The sequence below is a fragment of the Corvus hawaiiensis genome, chromosome 3 (assembly GCF_020740725.1).
Source record: "Corvus hawaiiensis isolate bCorHaw1 chromosome 3, bCorHaw1.pri.cur, whole genome shotgun sequence".
Classification (NCBI taxonomy): Eukaryota; Metazoa; Chordata; class Aves; order Passeriformes; family Corvidae; genus Corvus; species Corvus hawaiiensis.
Genome location: NC_063215.1, coordinates 77,368,224 through 77,394,535, shown reverse-complemented (window position 1 = coordinate 77,394,535; position 26,312 = coordinate 77,368,224). Strand labels below are relative to the sequence as shown.

Sequence of the window (26,312 nt, the reverse complement as noted above, 5' to 3'; positions counted from 1 at the left end):
GAGGGGGAGGAGTGGAGAAAAAGAAAACCTGAATGTTCTGCAAACACTACTCAGCAATAGCCAAAACACTGGTGTGTTATCAACACTGTTTTAGTTATAAAAATCTGAAACACAGCACCATATGGACTGCTATGAACAAAATTAACTCTGTCCCAGCCAGACTCAGTACAGGAGTAAAAAGAGAAACTATATTTAAAAAAAATCTGTCTGGTATCTAGGTAGGAATCATCTTTTTGTTCTGAGGTTGTAGAGCATCTCATGTAGCAGGATCCTGACTTCTGTGTTGGGTTATTACAAATAAAAAGTTATTACATTCACACAGATGAGGTTTTCATCATGATGTTGATCTCAAAAATCCTCTTTGCTTCACTTGCCATTGAACATCCCTTTGTAAAAGAGAATCAGAGGAGGATTCAGAGACGTGCTGAAACATGATGCTGTTCTCTCTGTGAGAGGGAAGCAGGGCAGGGTGAAAATCAGTAGCAACCTAGAATATCTGTCTGTGCATGCTGGGCAGATAGGAGGTTGTCAGGATTCTGCAGCCACAATAGTTTTGCCATTTGTATTTCCAACAGAGAGATCAACAGCCTGCCTTTGAGCTGACAGGGCAAAGGTGCAAGAGAAAGCTGCATCTGGGAGTGCACTGAGGGAGTGCACCTGTCACCTTCTTTTCTGAAAGACATAATGAATTTTACTTTATTGTATGAGATCTGGAAAAAAGCTCATCATTTGAAAAGCAATGAATCAACACAAGTGAAGTCTGAAGGGGAGTCCAGATGCTTGGGAACAAGAAATATAAGAGAGACAGCAAAGTAGCATGAAGTTTGCTGCTATTTAAAAGACAATTTGGGGATTTTTGTCGCACAAATTTTGTCATTTTTGTCACACTGAGTGGTGCCTCATCCTCCTGCTGTGGTTAGTAACAGAGAGGAAGAAGTTTCAAGTGTTATCTCCATGGCAGGCAACAGCTTAACTAGCTATATGTAGTTTATTTCCAGAGGCAGCACTAATCTCGGACATGAAGACCGCTTGTCTGCAATTCCTTTGATGCTCTCTGCCTCACACAGAGAGGCATTACCAGTAATGAACATGATGTCTGTACATTGCTCTCTCATTAAGATGCAGGGACACTGCACAGTAACTGCACTGTAACACTCTTCTCTTTGCAGTAAAAACACAAAAATCCGTATCTTGGTAAAACTAAAGAGAAGTTGAAATGAGATGAGCCACTGCAGGATACATTCAGGTCTCAAGGACTTGTAGGCCCATCCTCCTTTTCTCCCTATCTCTCTGTGACTTGCACTGTCACCTGCACCTTCCTCATGGCTAGGTTCCCCATGGCCTGGCTGCTCATCTAGAAAACAGCTCTGTCCCTGGATGGGAAAGTGGGGGAAGGTCATCATCACTGAAGTACTTTGTCTCATAGAAGGCATCTCTTTTAGAAAGAAGTTGCTATAAGTCATGACAGAAGAATTGGAGACAGGAAAATCAAAAGAAAAAGGGTGCTGGGATAGAGGGATGACATGGGCAGATTCACAGCTGTCTGCTGACCTAAGAAAAGTTGGTGGACTCAGTGGTTGGTTGATTCTGTGGTGTGCTGATACGAACTGCAGATATAGCCAGTTTATAGGTTGATGTTATTCATAGCAGGTGTTAAAGAATGCAGCACAAAACCAACACAAATCTTTATAATTAATGGTTCAATGACGTGATGTGTGTTGTCTGCAATCAACTGAACAACCCCAGCTGCTCCTCTCATTCCACATGTGGTTTGATTGTAAAGCTATACCAGGTCTTATCCACAGAAACAAAAATGTGAGGACTTTAGGAATCTTGTTTACATTTATTAAGACTTTATTTATTAAAATAAAAAGAGGAAACATTCAGTTGGTCATCTGCATGAAAGGGTGAAGTCAGACAATCTTCCCTTATAAAGGTGAAATGTCAAAGGAGATTTTTACCCCTAAGATATTTGCATTATAATGGCCTTGAAATCTGTTCCTTTACCATCTTTCTGGATACAGTAGACACTGGAACGCCCTTGGAGACATGCCTGTAAGGAGCTGGCCAGTTTGCTTTGCCTCCATCACTCTGAACCTCTTGGATTACATGCATGTTTCCTGGGAGAAGGGTCTTTCATTTTCCTTCTTTGTAGCAGTAGGTGTCCCAGGGGAGCTCTTAGCCTCGAGGTATTCCACTGCTCCATACGTCACCATGGACAGCACAAGCACAGACAATAAAATGTACAGTTTGATGTAGGCTTGCAATTTGGTGCTGTAACCAAAGGCGATGACAAATCCAAGTGATTCCCAGAGACGGTAATTTGCAAAGGCAGCCTCCTTGTGCTTTTCAAATAAAATGCCATAGAGTCCTGGAAGGAAGGAAAAAAGGAAGAGAAAACATGTCTTGTGAAGATTAAGTCTGCAACCATGGATTTTCTGAAAAGGGAATAAGTAGACCACAATGGGCAAGACAGACCCTGCCTTGTAAATGTCAGAGAAAGGAAAATACAAGCTTTGTCTTAAAAAATTGGTGCTTCTGTGAATTATAACATGAAATAACAGAGCAAAGATGACAAAATAGAGAATACCAGAGAAAAGGAGAACGAAAATGTGAGGAAGGAAGGAAGGATGGGGTCTACTGAAGTAAGATGGCGAGAAGTTTATTTTTCAAACTATTAGCTACAAAAGTCAAGGTTCTTGCACTGATGAACAAGTAAGTAAGGAGAAAGAGATGTCCAAATGTGGCCTTGACATTGTAGATTCTCCACGTATAACTGTTGAGAAGATCATACCAAATCCTTACAGGCTTTCACACAGCAGGTGGTTTTGACTAGGGACAACATGGGCCCAGATTTAGTATGCAGAGAAGATACGTCTCTCTGAACCAACCAGGTTTTCAAATTTTCAGCTCCTGGACGGGTTGGCAAATAGAATATCCTTGATTCATACTGAACTTCCAGGCAGCAACTGGAAAACTTACTTGATATAGAGACTCACTTCAGCTGATTATCCTAATGCCGTTGTGTTCACTGGGAAGCTCCCACTGAGTTCAGTCAGTTGCACACCCAAAACTGGGATCCTGGGAGGGATTCCCAGCCTCCAGGTCTGACTAGTGAAGCACACAGGGAAGGGTAGAGAGAGCTTGCTTTCCTCTGGGTGCTGAGCTAGCACCAGCGGTGATAAAGAACAGGGCATTTCCTTGGACTCAGACGTGGTGTGCATGGAGGGAAGGAGAAGAATATCATGAACTTTGACTCTTTTCATCCACTTGTCTAACAACACGTCTGTTTGAAATATGTACATTCAGCCAAAAGGCAAAGAGGAATGCAAAGTTCTTTGAAAACCTGAGTAGACTCAACTATCCCTTCAGTTTTGTTGAGTAGGAGGAGACTTCATCTGTATGTAAAAGCTTAGTGTATCCTGATGACTGCAAGAGGATGTTTACTGAACTGTTTCAATTTAATCAGGATGGAAAATCTGGACAAGTGCATCACAGGACGTACTTAGTTCATTAAACTAGCTGAGTGGAGTGTAGATATGATAGTCCTTCATAGTTTTGCCTAATATATGAACAAGTACAAGTTGTTCATACTAATTTCCTGATATCCTTAGTCTTATCTTCTGGGAAGATATTAGTGAGGTAATAAAGGAAGTTTAATATAGGAAGGTTGCTGATGCCATGACAGTTCTATGTGTAAAGATTTTGGTTCTCAGCTGGTATGTTTGCTATTTTGAAGCAAGTTCCCTAAATGAGCAGGACCTTCTGGGCTGAATGAGTGGAGAGGCTGCTAGTTCTGAAATTTTATGGTTCACTTCCGTGGAAATTATCCTGGTTTTTTACCACTACCTGCTTTTTTTCCCCTGGTACTAGTAGGCATGGGTACATAACAGGATTGCTGGAAATTATTTGAGTCCAGTTCTATAAACTCTTTAGACTCATTCATATCCTTTCTAAAGACACAAGTCAGCCTGGAAAGAACTTGGTGTTATTGTAGTCCACCTGATAGCTCTGTGTCACACAATTGTTACGCCTCAGTTGTTACGCCTCAAGCGCAATTTTTGTCAGTGGGTAATACCAGCATCTGTGCTCAAGTTAGGTAAGAAAGGGCACTACATGCTCTGAAATGAAGTAGCTTTCATTGGAAATAAGTGAGAGCGTCCACACATGAGCACAACTGTGTCAGGAAATCTTTGTAAGACGAAGCGACTCATCCACCATGAGCCTACATGTCCTCTAGGGGGTACTCGAGTATTAAATATCCACAGCAGCACAAAGAATGCTTTAAGTATGTGGCACAATGCCATTTATGTATTCACTGGTTAATCTACTGAGGCCCAAGCAGCACTCATGGGAGCTTAGCAAAGGAAGGACCTCAGTCCTTTGCCCCCAGTGTTATTTTGGAGGTCTTATCTCACCTCATAATCTTTGTTGCTGGGAATTTTTCATGTTATGCATATCTGTATAAAACTTTTGAGGGGGAGAATAGATTTAGTCCTATGTGGGTATGTCAAACTGAAGAGCATATTCTGGGATGCAGCATTGTGGGGTAATGTCACTGCACATCTCTATCAAGGTTTCATGTCATCACTTGATGTTTCATTGTGACAATGTGACAAAGCAAACTTTGTATAATTTTATAAATGGGAGCTGTGAAACAGCTGAGTAAGGTACAGACCAAAAAAAAGATGCTATGCAAGGAAAAAGAACATTTGGGTGTTTTCCAAGCTAACACAAATGTGGAATTTTCACAAGTATCCTGCAGGAATATAAGAATGGAGATGACCTGATACAGTGCTGTAAATAGAGATTAATCCTGTCACATAGCTGCAGAGTTCACTTGCCCTCAAGTAAGCATGAAGCATTTTCTGCTGCCTTTGCCTCATCTGGGGGTTTGGAAACTGCGGCCACTTCCCAGTCACCTTCTCTAACACTTAGGTCCTCTGTACTTACCCCTTTTCTCCCTAATGTGGGCCTCAGATTCATTTTTGTCAGTTGTGCAGGGACCTAACAGACGAAACATGCTCCTCAAGGACATCTCAAAGGCATGTAAATCCTAGAAGAGAGGGTACAAAGCCCAGCTCTTTGCAGCAGTGTCCAAGAAAAGTGCACAAGAGGTGATGGGCACAAACTGAAGTACAGGAGGTTTCCTCTGAACATCAGGAAAAATTTTTTTACTGTGAGGGTGACTGCGCACTGGCACAGGTTGACCAGAGAGGGTGTGGAGTCTCCTTCTCTGGAAAAAATCAAAAGCTCTCTGGACATGGTCCTGTGCTTGGGTGGCTCTGCTTGAGCAAGGGGGTTGAACCATCTGAAGTCCAAGGGTCCCTTCCAACCCTAACCTGTCTGTGATTCTGAAAGAAGCACAGTATCTGAGGACAAGGCTTTCTGGACAAGATAGAAACAGGATAAAGGACAGGTCCTTTATCCCAGTGGAAGACTAAGATATGGTTCTCAAGAGTGTTAGGAAGAAGCTTGCAGAGCAGTCAGAAAGACTGTGGCTGAAGAAGCAGGTAATGAATGAACAGCTTTACTTCAGAGAGAGCAAATCCTCGCTGGTGTTGTCCTTCCATGACCCTGAGTATCAAGACCACTGACTTAAAATTTTTACCTAAGGCACAAGGCTCTGGGCTAGGATGTGAGATGATGAGAGGGTGTCCCTTGATGTATGTTCTAGCTCTCCTCTAGGGGATATGGTCTAGAGCTGCTGCAGGGGCAGAGAAGGATGGTGGCTGGTCACTCCCTTGTGTGTAGAGGCAGGGACTCCACGTGTGCTTGAAAGGAGATCACTGTCAGTGCCAGGCAATGGACTGCCATGTTTTCCCTCTGGTTCTCCAAGAGAAACATGACACTTCATCTAGTGGGTGAAATCTTCTAAGCCTCTGAAACAACCAAAGGGATCAGAGGAAGGAAGGCCTAGACACATAACCTGCTGTGTGCCCAGAGAAGCTAGTCCTGCCACATGCATATTCCTGTGGCATCTGCCAAGCATGAACTTGGGATAGAGGAAAACAGTATTCACGAAATAAGAGGTAAAATACGGGAGCAGATGGGAGACCATTTAATTGCCTTACTGACCCAGGCTATGGAATTTATTTTAAAACATTGTGACTGATAGTCATGAGTAGATTTTGCTTCAAGTCATAACAGACTATTGCTCTTTCTTGCCCTCTCGAGCACTTGAGAGTCTGGCTTTAGCCTCCATAAAAGAATTGTCTCTAGTTTTCATTAAGGGATGGGTTTAAACAATCCCTTACAGAAGTTTGTTTGTATCAGCTCATTATCTGAACTGTCAGTACATAATAATAAATTGCACTGTGTTGCAAAGCAGAACATAAAAGATTGTTAGAATAAACCTCATGCATCAGATTAAGAGTCCAATGGCATCCTTTCAGTAACAGACTCCTGGGACAAGGGTGTAAGAAATAAGGCAAGTATACAGTTATATTTCCCTGCAAAGTCCTCCTGACTCTGGCAATCAAAGAATGTTCTGAGTTGGAGATTTCCACTGAATCACCACCCTTTAGTAGTCCCAAAATCCACTTTCCCCTGAAGTGATGCAATTCCAGCTTAAATTTTTGGCAATGAATTCCATACTTTGATTATGCGTTGTGTAAGAAATACTATTTATTTTGATTTCTATAAAGGCTTCTGCCTGATAACTTTATCTGGTGCCACTAGTTCTGTTATCAACAGAAATAGTGAATTTCAAGTCCCCTTCTCCATATAATTAATTACCTTACTGATTGCTTTCCATACTTACCACTTGTCCAGGATAGAGTTCTAGTTTGTTATCTTCCTTCAAGCAGAACTTTCCCATGACCTTGTTCCTTTTTATTGCCTTCTTATGCCTTATCACATTGGATTATGAGTTTTGAAATGGAATAAATCAGAGCTGTATGAAGTTACTTGGCTGCATAATGTTGCTTTCTCCATTTTTCTCCTACAATTTTTTTCCAATAACTCCTAACAGACAATTTCCTTCTTCTTTTGTTGCCGAGCTTTGAGCTATTTTTTATCCAGAGTGCTCTCCTTTATTGCAAAAGACAGATTAAATGTACAATTCTTTGTAGTTTCTAAATTTCTTTTAAATACTTATACTCCTCCAGAATATTTATTCTGAATACTTGTTATCATGTTCTGCAGTATTCTTCTCTCTTTATCTTGGAAAAATTGGTTTAATGAGTACTTTGCTTTCTTACTCCCAACTTGTTCTATTTCTTCTGCTTTCCAATGACTTAACATATATCTTTTAGAATCTGTCTTAAAGCCGTTACCATTTTTATGCAGCATTGTTTCACAGATGCAAACATGCAGATTTTTCTATCTCAAGAGAATACATTTCATTGTCACCAGGACTTACCATTAGTTTGTGTTTGCCAAACAGCATCAGATAGGCCCCAAAGAGCAGGGAATACAAAAAACACAGCAAGCTGCTTGGGATGAGGTTTCCACAGCAGTAGTGCTATTATACAAGCTGTGTTTGTAACTGTGGCTGTTGATTTAGAAAGAAAAAAATAAGAGAAATATAGATGCACTTATAATCAGAACAGATAGTGGTAGATAACACTTTTTCATTCTATCCCCAACATGAGCACAAGACAATCTTTAAATCTTTCTGGTTCATTGAGCTTTGTGCTGACTGAGTTAATATCACATGAAATACAAGACAATGCAGGCTTTTGACAGTCTCTAATTCATAATTCTGAGCAGTGTCCTGAGCTGAGAGATCCTCAGAGCTGATATGGTTGTTAGCCCAAAGCACATGAACCACTGGGTAGGAGAAGGAGCTTCTGGAAGGCTTGCAGTCACCGTGTGAGGCATGTGGAAAGGCAGAGCAAACATCTTTCTGCTCTCCCTGCCTTGTCCTTAAATGAGGTTTCCTTTCAGTGCCAGAGGGGTCAGTTAAGGATTTCTAGAGGGTCTGGTGGCTTTGGGTCTTTCTTTTAAAAAGTGGTTTGTAAACGAGTCACAGATTCCTCCCCCCACGGGTGTACCTTCACAGGCTGAGTACAAAGACCACTAAACAGAAATGAGAGATTCAGAGGTCTTCCATTTCTAATACTACAGTTTTGGGGGAGATTTAATTGCATATTGTCACTATTAGGTGGTTTGGGTTTTTTTAAATCTGAGTTTCATAGACTGAGACACACACCTAGAACAGACAGAAGAATCTTTGAGCTAGTGAATGTAGCAGAAAGGGCTCTAAATTTCTTCTTCCTTGTCCAGGTTTAAAATTTCTTGTGGAGAAAATGCCTAGAATGTCTTGATGCATAGCGATCCATTCAGTGATATTTCTAATAATACAAATTATTGCATAGTGGAAATAAGGCATTAGTCCACTTCAGCATGCATAGGGCATATAGAGGCACAAAAGAAATATTTCTTGGTATTTTTTTTATGCCTCCAATACTCTGTTACTCACTGGAATAATGTTCTCTGGAGAGGGAGGTGTTCTTAAATATGCAAATCTCTTCTCAAGGCAATGTGAAAATTACTGTCCCATACACAAGCCCTTAAGTTATTCTATCCTGACACATGACTTTCTTCTATTTTTCCCCCTATAGAACAAGTATTAAAAAGGACAACAGGCCAACCTCTAAAAGTTTTCCTGAAATTTTGCTCAAATTTCCAAGTTTGTCATTCTCTGAGACTCAGGTCAACAGTGATTTGCTTTCACTCCATAAGGGTGAGGAGGTTTCAGCCCAGTGGAGAAATCCTTCTTATTGTAGTGCAAGTCTCAACATCTGCATTATAAGATGATTTGCCACTGGCTGCATTAGAGCTATAAAGCATCAAAGCTATAGGGCACTTTCTGCATAGATAGTGCCCCAAAAGCAGGCTGAACTTACATCACCAGCAAAGTGATGTAAGGCAAAGACAGCAATACAGTGCTTAACTGTGAGCTGAGCTGCCTCTCTTCCTGTGAATGAATTTTGTGAAGTTTGCCTCCAGACTGACTTTGGTTTTAGTTGATAGCTGACAGCAAGCTATCCCTTTGTATGCGCAAAGGGTGGAGTAGTGGAGTAGTGTAATATCTGATTACTTATGGTGATCAGTCATTCAAGTAACCTTTACATACCTAATGCAAATAGAAGTTTTCTACCCGTGAACTGGGAGATCTTTCCGAAGAGCAGAGAGCAGAGGGAATTTACAGCTGCAAAGCAGATCATCACATAGCCAACGTACTGTATCCCCAGGGCACAGGTCACATATACCTGGAAGAGAAGGGACAGTAGGGCCACATTTTCTTTGGTGAAAGTATAGAGCTAAGGTTCAAGGGTCTTAGCCTGAGTATTTGGTAAATATCCAGCATGGACGAGATCAAAAGAGCACAGCTAGAGAGTTTGCTGACAAGTCTCTGGTATATTGACATAGTTGGCCTTCAGCAGCAACATTCCTAACCCATTTCCCAATCAGACTGATGCCATGCAAACAGAGGAATAACAAGCAGAACAAATCTGAGCACTGCTTGCTATACGAATAAAACTCCTGGAAGTAGCATTAGGAATTTTCTGCCCTTCCCATCATAGCCCAAGAGATGTCCTTTTTCATCAGACAGCTGACACTATGGTCATTACAGAGCAGCTCCCAAAAAATGAAGAGGACCTCATCTGTAAGAGCATATGACCAGTGGAGGTGGCCACAGAGTGCCCCTTTCAATCCGTTCCAACACAGCAACAAGTGCACTCTTCCATCTGATTTATATACAAGGTTTGAAAGCCTTAAGCATGGAAGAAGCAGCTCAGGATGGTTGCTTTTTTGTTTAGAGGCTTTCTCAACAAATGCCTGGAGAACACACCTGCTGTGTGTCTAGGTTTGTTGAGAAACTGGAGGAGCAGAGGTGGTTTTAATAATTGCAATCCATCAGGGTCTGGACCTGTTGGACTAGTGACTGGTGAGGGCTTTCAGCCAGCCATGTTGAGGACTTGCCCTCTTACTGTAAAGGTTGTCAAAATAAAATATGTGGAATGTGTGCTGACTTGCACTTATACAAACTCCAGGGAAACCAGAAGGAAGGAACATACAAAAGCTTTGCTGGCTTCTGGCTTTTCTCCCAGTTTGTTATTTACAACAAGGTGAAGAGTTTGAACCTGTAGCTCTCTGCTGTGGCCTCCACTGGTAAATTAAGCTCTCTACTGCATTCTTTTTGAGGCAGTTCCAAGGGACATATTTACTGCTGGCCTCTCCTGTTTGAAGATGTCACTCAGAGTTCATTCGTGTAGAAGTAAGCAGTAATTTTGCAATCCACAAATCACCATTAAAAACATCTTCTTTTGACAAGTAAATATAGATCAGATGCAATAGCAAGACACAACAGCACAAAAAAATCAGACAGAAATAGGCTTTCATTTACATCCACACCTTTGTGTAGTCACTAGAAAGAAATCCCTGTTCAAACCCACTGTACATTGTCAGAGGGATTAGAAGACACTGTCTTTTATCTTTAAGATGCCGGAAAGTTGCTAGGAACGTAGACCAAAAGGATGGTGCCTCTAGTTTTCCTTTCTCAGTCTCTGCTTGGTCAGATTTGATCTGGTCCAGAAATATAATAACCAGCAACACAGCTAGCACACCACTAGCTGCAAAAAAAAAAAAAAAACAACAAAACAAAAAGTTCATGAAAAACTGAGGAATGCTGGAAGAATGATGGGAAGTCGCTTGCTGCTGTTATTGTTCTGACTTGGTGCTTAGCTCTCTGTGGGATATTTTGGCAGATGCCTCTGATTCCGCTTCAGTGTAAAGGCCATTTCTGTATAAACAAGAAGGCTGGATCTACATTCACATCTTCTGCATACAGCTGTGCACTTGCAAATCCCCTCAGCTTAGCTGTGGCTGGCCTGTTGTGACAGCCGCTGGGCCAACTGCACGGCCGCAGAGGGCGATGGCTCACCCTTCCAGGGCAATCCAGGGGCACGGGGATAGGAGCTGGCCAGAAACAGCTCCCCCGGGAGCTATCAGAAGGTTTTAAATCAACAAGAGAGGAGTATTCACTTCCAGTGCCAAGGTTTTCATGGCTAGCAGGGATCTTCTTTCAAATACATGGAAAGAAAAATAAATGCTGTCTTGAAACCCAGTGTATGTTGTGCCTTTTTTTTTTTCAGCTCAGAACCATGCTTTGGGCATGGAATATGTGCTGTTTTGAAGGTGATAGTGAGCAGCTCTAGCCAACTTGAAAAAGATGGAAGTTATATCTTTAAACCCATAATTTCCTAGCAGAAGCAGCATATAAAAGAATATAGAGAGTAGTTAATCAGAAAATGACTATAAAAGTATCAGTCCCGATTTGTTGCTTGTATAGTGAATCAAAACAAGTTTTTTCATGTTATCAAGAAGATTACCATGTCTCATAATATACATGAGACAGCCATAGATTAACAACTGACTGCTTCATTATGGATGCAGGGTATGATAATGTTTCCTCGCTTATGCTGACTAGAATTCCATCCATGGAAACAACTACAGATCAGAGCAAGATGAGAACCGGGCACCTCTTTCCATCCACTTTGCTTGTTTAATGTGCTCGTGTGTTATGCGTATGGATATTTTCTCTCCTGTGAACTTTTAATATCCAAATACATCAGCAGATTTACAATAAATGACCTCATTTTTTTATTGCTCATTATTTTTCATCTGTCTCCTAGAATGAAATTGTATTCTCCAGTGTCCTGGTTCCCCACTGTGGCTGAGTTGTAAACCCTTCATGATTCAAGTCATTATTGGTTCTGCCAGTGTGTTTATTAGTACTTATGGGCTAATTTCTGGACTTAAATGGGTGAGAGTAGAGCATCCACATTTTCAGGAAAAATATATCTAATAAATATGTTAAATGAATCAAGAGCAATTTTTGGAGATAATGGCATGGCTTAATAGTGGTTGATATGAGCATAAATAGAAACATTCACTGTTCTTGAGAAAGCTAAACAGCAGAAGACTTATCCATTATTGCCTCCACCCAAGCTGGGCAAAATATGTATTCAGCCACCAAATAGAGGACACATTACAAAATGTCTGTGAATGAAATATTTAGCTATTTACTTTCCCTTGAGGTAGGAAAAGGCGTATATTTTATTAAGAGCTTGAAAGAAAAATGAAACCCCACTGACGCGGGGTCAGTAGACAGCAGGGCTGCATTCATTTTGCATGCACAAAGCCTAAGGGAGTGCTGTATATGTTAGTCATCAAATTTAAATTTAAACTTTACAGACAAACATGCCTTTAGGCAAAAGTAATCAGCTCCAGTACACTCTGGGAGGAGAGTGGGGGGATATTCTTTTCATTTTCCCACCAATTAGGAGTGGAGGCTGGGAACAGAGGAAGGGTTTGCTGCAATGCCCTTGTGCACTGAGAGCTGGCTCTGCCTGGATCGTACACACTCTGTTGGAGTGTATGGCAAATTCCGTACTTCAGTCTCAGCACAGAGAGTACATCTATGTCCAGAGACTGCAAAGATATTTTGACCGAGCTAAGGTGCATATTGCCAGATACTTTCCTTTATCCAGAGAATAACTTCTTTTGAGTGGGATAGTTTTTGGAACTTTCTTCACTCAGTGAATCCTTGTATATCTGTTTTTGTCTTTTAATGGCATCAGCTTCCCTGTCTTTAATTCTTTTCTAGACTCATGCAAGGAAGGTCTGTAGCAGCTGTAGTTACCAAATGAGAGATATGACACTACCTGGCTGAAATTTGGGTCATCACAGTGGGCTTCAGCTTTATTCCAGGTGAAAAATGTAAATAATATCTTTCTCCTTTAGATAAAAATGATACAGCTCTGGCATAAAGCATTAGAATTATTTAGGAAGGGGTTGTTTACAGCTCTCACACATCTTATTTTCCTTTAGCAAATTGGATTGAAGGAGAAAGTCAGAAACTTAATCTGCAAAGCCATGCTAGACTCCACAAGTACTAGGCTCTCCATCAGTGATACTGATTAAAGATTTTGTGGATTACTCACCAGTGTAGACCCCTAGCAGTGTGTAGATTAAGGAGTTGGAGGGTTTTGCTGACCCAGTGGTGTTAGTGGTATCAGTCAGGCAGTTGTACGCCCCACAGCATTCCAGGTCTTCTTCTGAGATCTCTACTAATTAAGAACCAAAAGAAAGGCAGGTCAGTGAAGAGATCAGATAAATCCACAGTATGTGTAAGGATTTAAGGAGAAAGCAATCCAGTGCTCAGTGATAGGTCCTGGTTTTCAAATCTTTCCTGCTTAGAGTTATGTAACTTCAGAATCCCAGTTTAACAAAAAAAAATTTGGTTTAACAGAAACGAAAGAGAGACTGAACACTGAATTAATGTTTACATGGAGACAGTGACCAAAGTTAGAGGCTGAAATCTGAATCCAAGCTCAATTTTCAGTATTCAAAATTTGGGTGTATATTTTTACCCCTTAATCACAATACCCCATGAAATAGGTCCCTTAGTTTACACCAGCAATGGACTGATGGACTTCTGTTCTTACAGCCATCCCGCATTTTCCCTCTCCAGATAATTTCTGTATATGTTATAGGAACAGAAACCACCTCAAAACATCTTTTTTTAATAAATTCAAATTATGATTACCTGGTATTGCAGTCCTTCAAGTAGGCTGCTTTTCCTGACTTTATTATTTTACTACTGGCTTTATAACTTTCTGAGAACACACTTGAAGCTAGAACAGTTCAGCAGGGTTTGGAGTAAGACCTTTGCTTTGTTCAGTCCTATCGTAGCTCTGTAGGGCATAAGTCAAAGCCACACACATGCACGTACTCATGCATGCTGCATCACCACAACTCTGTGCCCACTTCCTCCAGTACCCTCTTGGTAAAGAATAAATACTAACCCAAAGTGCAAGCCTGAATAAGCTGTTTCCTAGAGGAGGATGATCCAAACCCCCCCCCAATTATTTTAGCGCTTTCACTGCAGAATTTGTCTCTGGTTCAAGCACAATAAATATATATAAATACAGCTGCACCTTGGCTGATTCCTTAAATAAGAGTTGATCCGTAATTTTTCAATTAAGGTTACTGTGTAACTACTTTTACTGTGTTTTTCCTCATTGCTTCCAATCAAAGCTGCTGTGATGTGAATCAGCTGTCTAACCAGCTTCATAAACAACTTTAGGTTCAACATAAGATAAATTCAGTAACTTAAAGAAAATCATTACCTTATTATAATCACTGGTTACCACCTTCAGCAAAAAATGGACAAACAGACCTTCAGCAAAATTACCGTATGCAAAAGGTGAGTCACATGGATGAAGTGTGTAAAACAAGTTTTTATCAGTTCCTGCATCATCTGAAGATGAAGATGCACATGCAGTTAGTCATATGCAAGCTACAAGGCAGGGTTTACACTGTTTCTCTTGAATTAAAACTGTAACATTGATGAGTGAGAAAGGGTGACTCTTGTAATTTACACTGATTACTGTGTTCAGTTGGGGTATTACCATATGGGGTAACTTTGCCTTGCTGTGTCTGGATGCAGTGATGCAGGCAATATGTCAAGAGTAGGTACATGTCTGAATTCTACGCATTTTGATTCTCCCGATACGTGCTATATCTTTCCTACTTCTCAGTGAAATTATACATTTTAAGTACATGAAAATATGAATGGATGCCTTTGCACAAGTGTCAGAGGAGAGAAAAAATCATTGCGTGACAGGAGATTCTTACCCCCTGTCCCCAGAAAAGAAGTTCCCTCTAGATTAAAGCTGTGTCTCACTGAGAAGGCACAGTAGAGAAACTTACTGTATAACTGCTCATCACTGTTGTGAAGATGTGCAAGGCCTTTGGCTTTGAGAGCTGTTCACAGCATTTTTTTAAATTCTATGCAATAGATAAAAAAATAAGAATGTCTTTAAAATTAGGAGGAACATCCTTGGACGTAAAACTAGGAAGGGATTTACAAGACCAAAAAAAAATAGTGTTTTATTCTTCTTGCTAAACTGATGTGTGCTGTGAGGCAGAGGAGAGTCAAATGGTTGCAGTCTGTACAGACCCCACAGCTGCAGCACTGCCTCTGCCCTGCAAGTGAAATCAGAACAGACAGTCCCTCCTGAGATATCATGTGGCTCTGTGATCAGGTCAGCAGGGCTCCACTGCACTTGAAAAGGTCTGCCAGCGTTCTGCTTTAATGGTGCTTCACCTATGGTAACTTGTGTTTAAAGGAAGCATGATTCTACTGAAGTATCACACCTTGGGACAACTACTTTGCCATAAACCCAAAGCTTCAAAGATTAAAACCTGATGCCAACTTCCTGACATTTAGTTTTAACCTAGTAGCTATTTGAGAACTCTTCAGAGAACATACAGCTTAACTAAGCCAGGGAAGAGAGGTAACTTCTTGCTACTCATAGTAGCAGGGTATATGGAGAGCTCTCTCCATGTCAACCCTGTTCTGACTTTGACAGGATAAGGAATGTACAGGAGACTGCAATGGTAAGACACCACAACATGTTGAATCTCTAGGGAGACATCCAAATATTAATTTATCTTCACAACTGCCCTTTTTAAATTGACACCAATTACATGCATGGGAAAATGAGGGCATTGCTGCTGAGTGATTTCTTCAAGCTACATCGGCATCTGCTGTCTGAGCCTGAAATACAGCACAGGACTCCTGCCAACAGCTACTGCTATTTCTTCTTGACAGTTCTGTAAGGTACTCATTTTCAGCAAGCACCAGCACTAGTCTGACTAACCTTGAATATTTAACAGCAAACTAACCCAATACTACGGGCTTTGCAAGAAGGTTGCTTCAGTATTTTGCCTTTTGTTTTAATCCATTTTTAATAGAAGTCAGATGTGAAGGACTGTCACTTTCTGCAGCCTATCTATGCTTTGCAGCATGGGGATAGAATTCAAACAGAATTCAATAGAGTTCTATTTTCTAGCTATTTGTCTGAAGTCTCTTTATGGCTGATTTTTGATGGAAAATAGACACTTTCAGAGAGCAATTAATCTCATTTATTTCAGACATCTATCCTCAGATGGGCTAACTCTCATCTGAAGTGTCTGTTTCCACTGACTATGAAAGCTCAGCTGCAGAAATTTACCACTTATCTATCTAGAACTAGCTGATGTTTATAGAAAAAAGTGCCAAAATTTTAAATACATTTTACCTTTGGTGGAAGATTGGCTAAGTATCAAGGATGAGATAAGATTTCCCCAGATGCCAGAAGACTGAAACACCAGAAAGAAGACCCCAAAGTATTGGTTGATAATGTCTTTTGCATTTTTTCCTGCTTTCTCAGCATATGAAGTGCCAGCAATGGTGAGGTAAGTGCATTTGGCAGACCAGAGTGGTGCTCCTCCTAAGCCCAGGATCACAGAGGTTGGGATTAGTGTGTACCTGCCAAAGAACATTTTATTTAGCATAGTTGTTATCCATTAGCATAATAATAATTTTCCCAAAGATCCAGAGGCAAAAATAGACATCAAAGAAATAGATTTATCCTTTGTATGATACAATAAATCTGTTACATGGAATCAAGAAAAGGCTTGTGAAGTTTAGGGTGTGCAAGCATATCCAGCTCTGTGCAGGGACTAGGCCTAGGCCAGGCTGGCTAGGTCTGTGCTCATGTGCCTTAACTTCTCATAACTGAGAATTAAATTGCACATGCACTTCAGAAGATGGATAATGACAATTTTCCTCCACAGAGTTGCAACCCCTGTCACTGGAGAGCAGAAGTTGTTCATCCACCTTTTGAAAGCTTGAGGCAAGAGCTAGCCTCCTCCTCTGGTCCTCTTCTCCCAGACCAGATGGCTGGAAGACAGTCTTCCCTTCAACCTGTTCAAAAACAGCCCTAAAAGTCTTTTGACTTTAAAATGAAACTTCTAATTTATTTTTTTCCCCCAAAGGGGAATCTCTGCTACAAACATGAGTTAGAGAAGCCGTTTTAGGTAGGTGAGTGGATGCATTCATTCTGACTCTTTGCACATTTTCACCTCTCTGGTCCACCTACTACTGGACTTATCTCTGTTTGTTGTAAGTAGCACCTTTTGCATCCAATTTTCTAATCTGCAACACAGAGTAAGAGTAGGAATGGGGAAGAAAAAGAAGAAATAACTTTGTCCTTACTTATTTGAACACAACAGAGAGGGTTAAAGTATTTAAGTCGTACCAGCTAGCATAGAAGTTCCCTAAGGAGAACGCGATGTAGCAGCACATAGAGATTGCAATGGTCCACTTGCAGCCCAGCTTCTTGATGAGGATGGGAGGCAGGAACATGGATGATAGGATGAGTGCAGCATAGAGAACACTTAGGGATGCAACACCCAGGCCTTCTTCTGAGTTGAGACTGCTCTGCATGGACAAAAACAGTGACTGAGACAAATTTTATCACAGGCACATATTACTATTGTGTACAGAGAGTGGCTTTGGGCAGAAATAGAGAGACACAGCATCTGGGGCTGGGTATTACTCTCTCATTTCCCCAAACCAGCCTATGGACTATAGCCCCAAACCTATGAACTTAGAATTTTCCTCAAAATGATAGACCATTTATGAAAACATGATATAAAAACAGGTGAGGATTGCTCAGATTCAAAGCTTTGCTAAGACATTCTTTAGATTATTTGATGTTATTTGTTTGAGTTTCTCTCTGAAAGCAAGTTGAATGAAGGATAACCTCTTTTCTTGACCTTCATTGCTTGTCTCAGGCAGGAGTATCCTCAGATCTGCATTGCAAGAGCTGGCATAGCAACAGTGGAAGGTTCTTTGCTTTAAACTACAGGTCTGATAATTTCTAAGTTTTTCAGAGGCCAAGGTCCAAATATCCTAATAGGCTCACAGCAGCCCTTTGTAGTTGAAAGTAATTGATTCACCCACATTTTCACAAAGAAGGAATAACATTTTACTGATCTAACCAGGTTTTATAGTTTTATGCTCAAAATAGTTCTTCTCTTGTCTTGATGCTCTGAAAGTTGAAATGAGAAGATCAAGTTAGGAGACCTGGACAAGCTGGAAAAATGAGTCCATGTGAACCTATGGAGGTTCAACAAGTCCAAATTCAAGGTGCTGCACCTGGGTCAGGGCAATCCCAGCCATGAGTACAGACTGGGAGAACTCATTGAGAGTAGCCCTGCAGGGAAGGACTTGGGAATTCTGTGGATGAAAAGCTGGGCAAGAGCAACAATGTGTGCTCACAGCCCAGAAGGCCAGCTGCATCCTGGGCTGCATCAAAATAAGTGTGACCAGCAGGTCAAGGGAAGTGATTCTCCCCCTCTACTCTGCTCTGGTGAGTCCCCATCTGAAGCACATCCAGTTCTGGGGTCCCTGGCACAGGAAGGACATGGACCTGTTGGAGAAGAGGGCCATGAAGATGATCAGAGGGATGGAGCACCTCTCCTAGACAGGTTGAGAGAGTTGGGATTGTTCACCCAGAAGAGAAGACTCCAGGAAGACCTCACTGCAGCCTTACAGTACTCAAAGGGGACATTAAAAAGTGGGGAGATGAATTTTCACAAGGGCAGATAGTGATAGGACTAGGAAGGGCAACAGTTTTAAACTAAAAGAGAGATTTAGGGTAGATTTTAGAAAGAAAATCTTTACTGTGAGGGTGGTGAGGCACTGGAACAGGTTGCCCAGAGAATTTGTGTATACTCCATCCCTGGAGATATTCGAGGCCAGGTTGGATGAGGCATTGAGCAACCTGGTCTAGTGGAAGGTGTCCTTGCCCATGGCAGGAGGGTTGGAACGAGATGATCTTTAAGGTCCTTTCCAACCCAAACCATTCTACAGTTCTGTGCTGCTTGTCAATGTTTTCTTGATTGTTTTGATTAATAGCTGATATGATCCAGTATGATTTTGGAATGGGGACTGGATGCTGAGGAGATGGCACCGGAGAGCACTGTAGTAGAGTGAAGCTGTTGGTGGCTCCATGGAACACTTACAAAGCCTGCAGTGGCCATGCAGTCTGGCCATGCAGGACCAGTGGCTGTCATGCAGCACCCTTGGTGAGGACCAGGCAGCAGGACAGTGAGGTGAGGACATTCTCTGTTAGAGCAGTGTCAAGGTGTTTGAGAATTGGAATGGCTGTTTTGTAAAGAGGCAAAGAGGCTTCCTGATCTCAGAGGTCTTATTTTTGAAATGTCACATGCCTGGTTTTGTCAGCTACAACTTCCAAAAATTAGAAGCCAGGCTTCCAAAATCATATGATTGTTACTCTCTGGGCATTTTTGGGGGGTTCTGGGTAGTGGAATATTGAAATGAATTATGAAAATTTTTAACAGTCCAGTACTTACAGGTTCACATATTCACAGAATATTCTGAGTTGGAAGGGACCCACAGGATCATCAAGTCCAGCTCTTAAGTAAACGGCCTGTATGGGCATTGAAGCCATAACCTTGGTGTTGTTACACCATGCTCTGATCAGCCGTTTCAGATGGTGGGACTGACTTGCAGCTTCTAGGGTTTATCTTCTCCTGCCTCATTAGTCTCCCCAGCTCATAATATCTCCATCCAGTTTTGGGACAGTTTTTGCAGAACAGCCCTGAGTTCAGAATCTGACAGTGTCAGCAAAGAACAGCTGTTCAAGGAGAGGAGAAGAGAGACGTACAGAACTAGGAGGCACCTCTTCCTGAAATGAGGTCAACCTCTTGTTATTGCAAACAAGTTCATCATGTTATGTATCAAGTTCCACCTTTAAGGCACACAGATTCCCACTCCAGTGGGAAAATCCGATCCAGTTGATCACGACTGTATGTTAATATCCTGCCTAAAGTTGCTTATGAATGTCTTCTATTAGATCAGCAGAGCCTTCTAGTCTGAGAAGTTTCACCTTGTGTTTATCTACTCAGAAGCATTCATAGACAGCAACAGTAACCCTCAGTCTTTTATTTTGGATAAACAGTTGAGCTCTAATGGTATCCTGAGTGTCCAAGTCATTCTAGAAACCCATCTCACCTACCATGTTTCAGGATGTTAATGCCAGTACAAGCCACAACTGCCTTTGATTTAAAATAATAAAAAATAATTTATTTTTTGCTATTACATTATATCACAAGCCTAGAAATTACTTTATATTATTACTGCATTATTTTATACTTAAATTACTTAATGATTTTGGCATAATTTGGTATTATTTTACATTGGTGTACAATAATAATTATTATAAAATCAGAGCAATTTAGAAATATTCAAAACAAAAGCTTTCCAGAATTTGAATTTGTTTTCCATTTTGCAGTATTTTCGTTTGAGAAAAGTCATCTCAGGTTAAATTTGTTTGCTGTTTCCATTCAAACAAGTTTTGTGGATCTAAATGACACAAGTATTCAAACTATTTGAGAAATACTAGAATAAACTATTTAGTAAATGTTGTGGATCTGGGTGAGGAATATTAACCTGCAGCAAGTTAATGTCCTAACCCACGTCACAAAAAATACTGTGCATGCCTTCTTCACAGAGACCATGGAAACACTGATGTGTTTCACACTAGCAGTTGGCCTGATGCCCTTCCAGACCAACTGTCCTGATAACTAGTGGGAGATGCCCCACTTACCTGTAGACTCTGGAGTCCTCCGTAAGCAGTAAAGAGAAGTAAAAATCCAAAAGAAATGACCAAAACATTCTTAAGATTCCTTTCCATGTTGATTCATAGAAGACAAAAAGTCTGCCGGTGGGCAAAGCTGATCCAATTATTCCAGGGGTTGATTTGAGTTGGAGAAAAACAGCTTTTGCCTTGTTGGAAAAGGTCACTTTTTTCTGTGTTTGTAGAGAAGAGAGTTGTTAATTATTTGAAGACTGGTCAGTGAACTTTACTTTTAGTAGTACTGAAAACTTCTTACGGAGTTGTTACTCATTCACCTGTTGTGACATAGGCAATAGTCAGCGGTCCCAAGGGCATCTCTGATGTCTTATTGGCAGGGTATGTAAGTCTTTTGCAACACTTGCACCTATTTAAGTGTTCAAGTCAGACATCAAATGGCTCTCTGCTATGATCAGCACAGAAGAAAAAAATTGCAAACTGTGAAATCGCTTTCTGCCATAAAGATACACAAATCCATAAAGGGCAAAGATTAAACATTGCACTGAAATCTGTATTAGGCCTATTGCTTAACAAAGGTTACAAAAGTGTGCTCGGAAATGACATTGTGCCACAGGTCTGTCTGCATACACCAGCTCCGTAACTGTGCAGCACAGAATCCCAAGGCTGCTGGCTGCTTGGCAAGAGGGAGAGTCTTCATTCATGGGGAACCTCGGGGCTTTGGTCTTTCAAGTTTACCAAGTCATACTCATGAAAATGATTTCCCCCCATCTTTCTCATCAATGCAGAAGCCAAGAGGAGAAGTGGATTGAGCAGATAAATGAAAAAGCAACTTCCCCTCCCCTCCTCTGCCCCTAAGCCTGGCAGGGTGAACCGACCCTTCCTGCAGCTGTGGCTGAGAAGGGATTTGAACTTGGGAGCAAAGTGGAATCCAAAAATGTCCATGCTATAGTGTAAACAGACCAATTTCCCCCCGAATTGGGGGATTTACGGAGATAGTCTATAGGGTATCCATAGTGTCCATTGGGAATGCTCAGCTAAGACTTGGTCTAAAGCCCACTAGATGGCACAATTTTGCTTCCCACGGGGACATTCGAGGGTGAGGGGAGGAAGCTTTAATGCATAAATCCATTTAATATATTTAAGAGAAGATCACAGCTAGTTTCTGCTTTGGAGAAAATTTCAGTACGTGCCTTTTCATTTTCTTATTTTGTCTTATAATCTTCTTGAATGAAATAGTGCAGAAAACATAATCTTTTAATTCTCTATTGTTCCTGGTACTTCTATGTTGCAAGTCTAGATAGTGGCTTTTTATTTTACAGGCTACTATGCTCAGCATGCGAACCCTTTGAATGAGATCACAATGTTGCTCTTGTTTGGCAGTGTTTGTAAGCCTCTACAAGGAGCTTAGACCAAACTGGTGGTACTTTCCCCCATCTTTTCAGGTGTATGGATCCTTGTAATTTTCATGTGACAATATTTCAGAAGAAATTTACACCTGGTGATAACACGCTTGTTTCTGGTTTGGACCCCTTAGAAAAAGTCTGCAAAATTCTAGGGGTTTGCAGTCACAGGTCTATAACAACTGGAAGAATTATTGAGAATGTGTAAGAATAATGCTTATCCCAAACAAAATCAGAATTTTCACCCACTCCAGCACAGGCAAGAACCAGGAATAGTGCAAAGAGCACTATTTATTTTAGTTCTCTTTCTTGACATTAGCAGTCATAACAAGAAAGCTTAAAAAAATCAGCATTAACTAGACACTATTTTTAAAATGCAGTGTTGGACAGGTTATCTGATCAGCACTTCTGCTCTGGAGGAATTCCTAACTCAGTCACATCTTCTCAGCAGCATAATATTAGAAAGCATATGGCAGATAGTGGTAATTTGTGTGTGTAGGTTTTTTTCTCTTCTTTCCACTGATCAAAGGCATTTCAGCCTGTTCCACATCCCTTGCCCAGTGCTTTGGGTTATCCAACTGACTGGTCCCAAGCCCCTCCTTAGGAATGTGCAGAGTCTTTACCAAAGAGATCTGATAAAGCCAAGGATCTTTTCCTTTGGTACCAGGCAGCTAAAGCTCCGGCAGGCCTGCTGTGTATCACCCTTGACACCTCTTTCATTCTTTCTGCCAGTCCAAGATTAAGTGAGCCTCAGGAGCTGTGTGCTGTATTTGGGGATTAGGTTTCACACAGAAGACTGCAGCCACCAAATGAAAACTACTTGCAGAGCACAGTCATAAACACGGGACATGGAAGAGGCTGGTTAAATTCATTACTCTATCCCACTGGTGATTACATTTGTTTTCACCTGTTTATTTTCTCAGTGTAAATGAGGGCAGTATTTGCTCAAAAGATTACGGTACCAGAGGCTAATCTTTGGGGGCTTTTTTGCTTCATAATTATCATTTCCCTATTTATTCCAGTCAAATATATTGTTTAAGCAGTAATTTTAACAATAACAGAAGAAAGCCTCATAACACCCAGGATACTCATCATAGGATTTTCTGTCTTAGGAGGCTTTTAACTGGTTAGTTCCTTGGTAGTACACAGTATCCCTTGAATCTATCTGTAGAGGGAATGACTGCCTACACAGCATTTCCTCTCTTGCTGTGAAAGCCTGCCCATGTTATTTTCTTCTTCTCCTCCTCCTTCACCTGTGTTTGTGCCCTCCTCATTTTGGATTTGGAGCAGGAGTGACTAAATGTGATGTGTCTTGCAAAGACCAGCCATTTCTGACAGGGGCATTGGAAAATACCATCTGTTACATGTTGAGAGAAGCTCGCAACTTGAATATGAGGTAACAGTGAACTAAACAGATCAAGCAGGAAAAGCTGTTTTCTTCCAGGAAGGGGGTTGTAAGGGAGTTGCCAGTCAGTGAACTCTTTTTGCCCACAAAGTTAGAGGAAAATAATTTTTTTTGTGTCAAAGGCTCAAGAATTGAAGTTGCTCCTGTTTGTCTATAAAGGTTTGAACATTTCTCCCTTCTTCAGTATTTTGGATCTTATTTTCAAATTTCCTTTATTTCCCATCTCCCCTTTCAAATACTGCTCCTCTCCCACCGTGCAAATCATCCACAGATACTGTCCTTTCATGTCTTCTCCTAGGATTCCCTCTGCATGCATAGCCGCATACACATCAGTATGCCACTTCTTCCTGAATCCTACCTGCTGATGTCCTCTTTCTCCAGAGAAACCAAACTATCTCAATCTTCCTTTATGTCCTTGATGTATGCCATCCTTCCTTCATTCCTGCTTTGCTGTTCCCTAGCCATCACCCTGCCTTTGTCTCTCTGTTTCTTCCTTATTACCTCATCTTCTGAGTGCCAGCAGACTTTCTTAAGGGAGTGGCCTGAAAGCTGCAGGTAGTGTTCCCGTTTCACAGATTGTTACACTACTCTTAGCCTCAATGGCTGTAAGATCTCTCTCTCTCCTCACCGCTCTTAATTTCTCACAAGGTCCATTTCCTCCAGCTCCACTTCCTATTCCTTAAGGTAGAGGAGAAGAGACACCTTTTCTTCTGGGTTGGGAAACAGCTTATGGTAGAAAGGGAACCAAATGGAAAAAATCGTAGAGGGTACAGGCTTGAATGAAATTGTGACTTTTTTTCTTTAGGGCCATGTAGAGACTTTCCCTGCAGGACACTTGTCTGCTCTGTTGAAAGCAGCTGTCCAAATAACCAATATTGTCTTTAAAATAAAGACAGGACTCAATTTAGGATAGGATAATGTGATGCCAGTCCAGACTCACTCACAAATTTTGATGATCTGGAGAAGCAGTTCCTTTAAGTGTTGAACTTCTCATAACTGTTACTCACCTCCTGAGATTTCCATCGCTTTTGGCTGGAGTTTTCAATGCATGAACACGTCTATGAGAGTGTTCACAGACACTAATTCTAGCCTAGGGAGAAATTCAAGCATTTTGAAGGTAAGCCACTGCCCTGTAGTGCAGCCAACCTCCCCACAGAGGACAGCCAAGGAAGTCAGACTCTCCAGGCTGACAGGGGCCTGTGAACAAGCCCCTGTTTCTCCACCAGAGCTGTCTTGCATTCATTCTCTTATAATAAAACGCTTTTATCTGGTTCAAACTCAGCCCAGTAACGTTCTACCTTCTTAAAATTGTTACCTGAGCACAGACGTTGTACGTGTGCCTTGTCCGGCATTTTAGACGTTCTGGAATAGCTGCAGTAATCCCATTTCTAGCCTAAACCAGCGACTGTGACTCAGCTGGTAAGACTTAACACCCTGCTAAGATAAACATGCCACTGTTGTGATCTGTGCTGTTATAATGAATGTGTAGGGAGGCAGATCCTGCATATGAACAATGGACTTTTGTATGGCAGTGGCTCTGAAGTCTTAAGAGCCATTTACTGGAAAGCGCCTGAGAGCATATTGGTTGTTCACATGAGCATGCATGAGAAATTCCTTGCACACCCATGATGCGGGCTGGGAGGGTGGGACTCCATCAGCAACCCAAATCATATACATTTTCACCTTTCCTCTTTTGTTCAGAGGTGGCAGCTCATGCTATTAATGTCCACTATCAAGCTAGCACAAAAAAATATCTATAGTGATCAGTCAGTATGCCCCTGCTGTTGAAAGGCTATCACTAAGATTTGTGATGAATTTATCAGCCTGTGGAAATAAGAAGAATAGGGCTTGATCCCAGAGAGCAGGGCTGCTTAAAGTCCTGGAATGTGGCGGTTCTCACCTCCAATGCCTTCCATCTTTCTTTTGTCTATTGGTTGCACCCATGACTGGACACTGACATAAGGGGAATATTTACAGCCTATTTACCACCCACTTGCCATCAGTGTAAATATCTATATAAAGGTATCTCCAACAAAAGGGAAAATAGACTGAGTCTCTTCCTCTGCAAGCCTTTCTTCCACTCACTTTTGCTTTCTTTCTCTGAATATACTACAACTGCATGTAAGAGCAAGAGCTACCAAGCAGAAGTGCAAGCAGGTGCTCTAGAGAGTAAAATATTAAAAAAGGCGGCTGTACAAGCTGGTATGAGAGAAAGGTGTTATGGATAAAATAGAAGATCCATTAGAATTAATCAGAATAGACAATCCTGCAGAAAATTTTGATGATAAAATTTCTTCCCTATGCCAGTAGATATGGTCAGGTGCTTGGGGCAGGTGCTTACCTCTTTTACATGGCCTTTTCTGTAATACAAAACACGAAGAAACTACATAGCCTTCTCCTGGGGGCATAGAGAGTCTCTCCCAGGTCTAAACAACAGACACTTTCCCTTTCCAGTGTCTGTAAATCATGCAGCCATCCAGGACACTGTTTCTCTACCAGCTGGCCCTGACCCCTTTTCCCCCCAGCAGCAGCCCTGCTTTCTCCCTCCAATCACTGGCCCATTAGTCTGCATATCCTTGCATTCAAAGAAATCAATTTACCTTTTCCAGTGGCTTCCTGTACTTTGAAATTATGAAGTTATGATAGACGTCCCTGGAAACAGGTACCGGAGTCCAGCTGGAAATATCTTGATGGTTGATGCTCTGAACAAGCTGTGGGCTTCTAAACTTGCACTGATCTTTACAGAAACTGCCCCAATATGCTCAAGAGAGTTGCAAAACTCCTATTCCATCCTTGTTTCGAAATTCTCCATCATTTTTGTCAGTCCTTATGTGAAACTTGAACCAAAAAGCTAACAGTATGTAGGAAAACAGGTCACATACAACTCCACCTCCTGTTTATCATCTGATAAAAGAGTAATTGCTATTTTATTTTCACTCTTGCTTGCATAATCACTCACTGTGAAATATTTTTGGTCCACTGAACTGCTCCCACTTTGAGAGAAGTACTAAGATCAGAGTCACTCCTTCCATTTCACAG

General features: G+C 41.3%; 1 protein-coding gene across 4 annotated transcripts; it reads right to left on the bottom strand.

Moving 5' to 3' along the window:
- Window positions 1-1,831: 1,831 nt before the first annotated feature.
- On the bottom strand, window positions 1,832-26,106 carry UNC93A (unc-93 homolog A). Of its 4 annotated transcripts, none has more exons than XM_048299823.1 (9): window positions 25,874-26,104; window positions 20,481-20,683; window positions 17,103-17,284; window positions 16,101-16,330; window positions 12,957-13,079; window positions 10,366-10,583; window positions 9,083-9,218; window positions 7,364-7,495; window positions 1,832-2,371 (listed from the first exon to the last, which is right to left on the bottom strand). In XM_048299823.1, the coding sequence occupies exons 2-9, from the start codon at window positions 20,565-20,567 to the stop codon at window positions 2,106-2,108; spliced, it is 1,374 nt and encodes a 457-aa protein (XP_048155780.1). In that variant the 5' UTR covers window positions 20,568-20,683; window positions 25,874-26,104; the 3' UTR covers window positions 1,832-2,105. The 4 variants fall into 4 exon arrangements, with proteins under 4 accessions (XP_048155780.1, XP_048155778.1, XP_048155781.1 ...); XM_048299821.1 differs by having other exon boundaries at window positions 12,957-13,082; window positions 25,874-26,103; XM_048299824.1 differs by lacking the exon at window positions 7,364-7,495 and having other exon boundaries at window positions 12,957-13,082; window positions 25,874-26,106.
- Window positions 26,107-26,312: the final 206 nt, after the last annotated feature.

Coding starts and splice junctions, on each gene's coding strand:
- UNC93A (XM_048299821.1), bottom strand. CDS start 20,567: ATGGAAAGGAATCTTAAGAATGTTTTGGTCATTTCTTTTGGATTTTTA. Junction 16,331..17,102: donor GGGAACTTCTATGCTAGCTG/GTACGACTTAAA, acceptor GTTCTTTGGCAG/GTACACACTAATCCCAACCT. Junction 10,584..12,956: donor ACTGCTAGGGGTCTACACTG/GTGAGTAATCCA, acceptor TTTTTTTTGCAG/CTAGTGGTGTGCTAGCTGTG.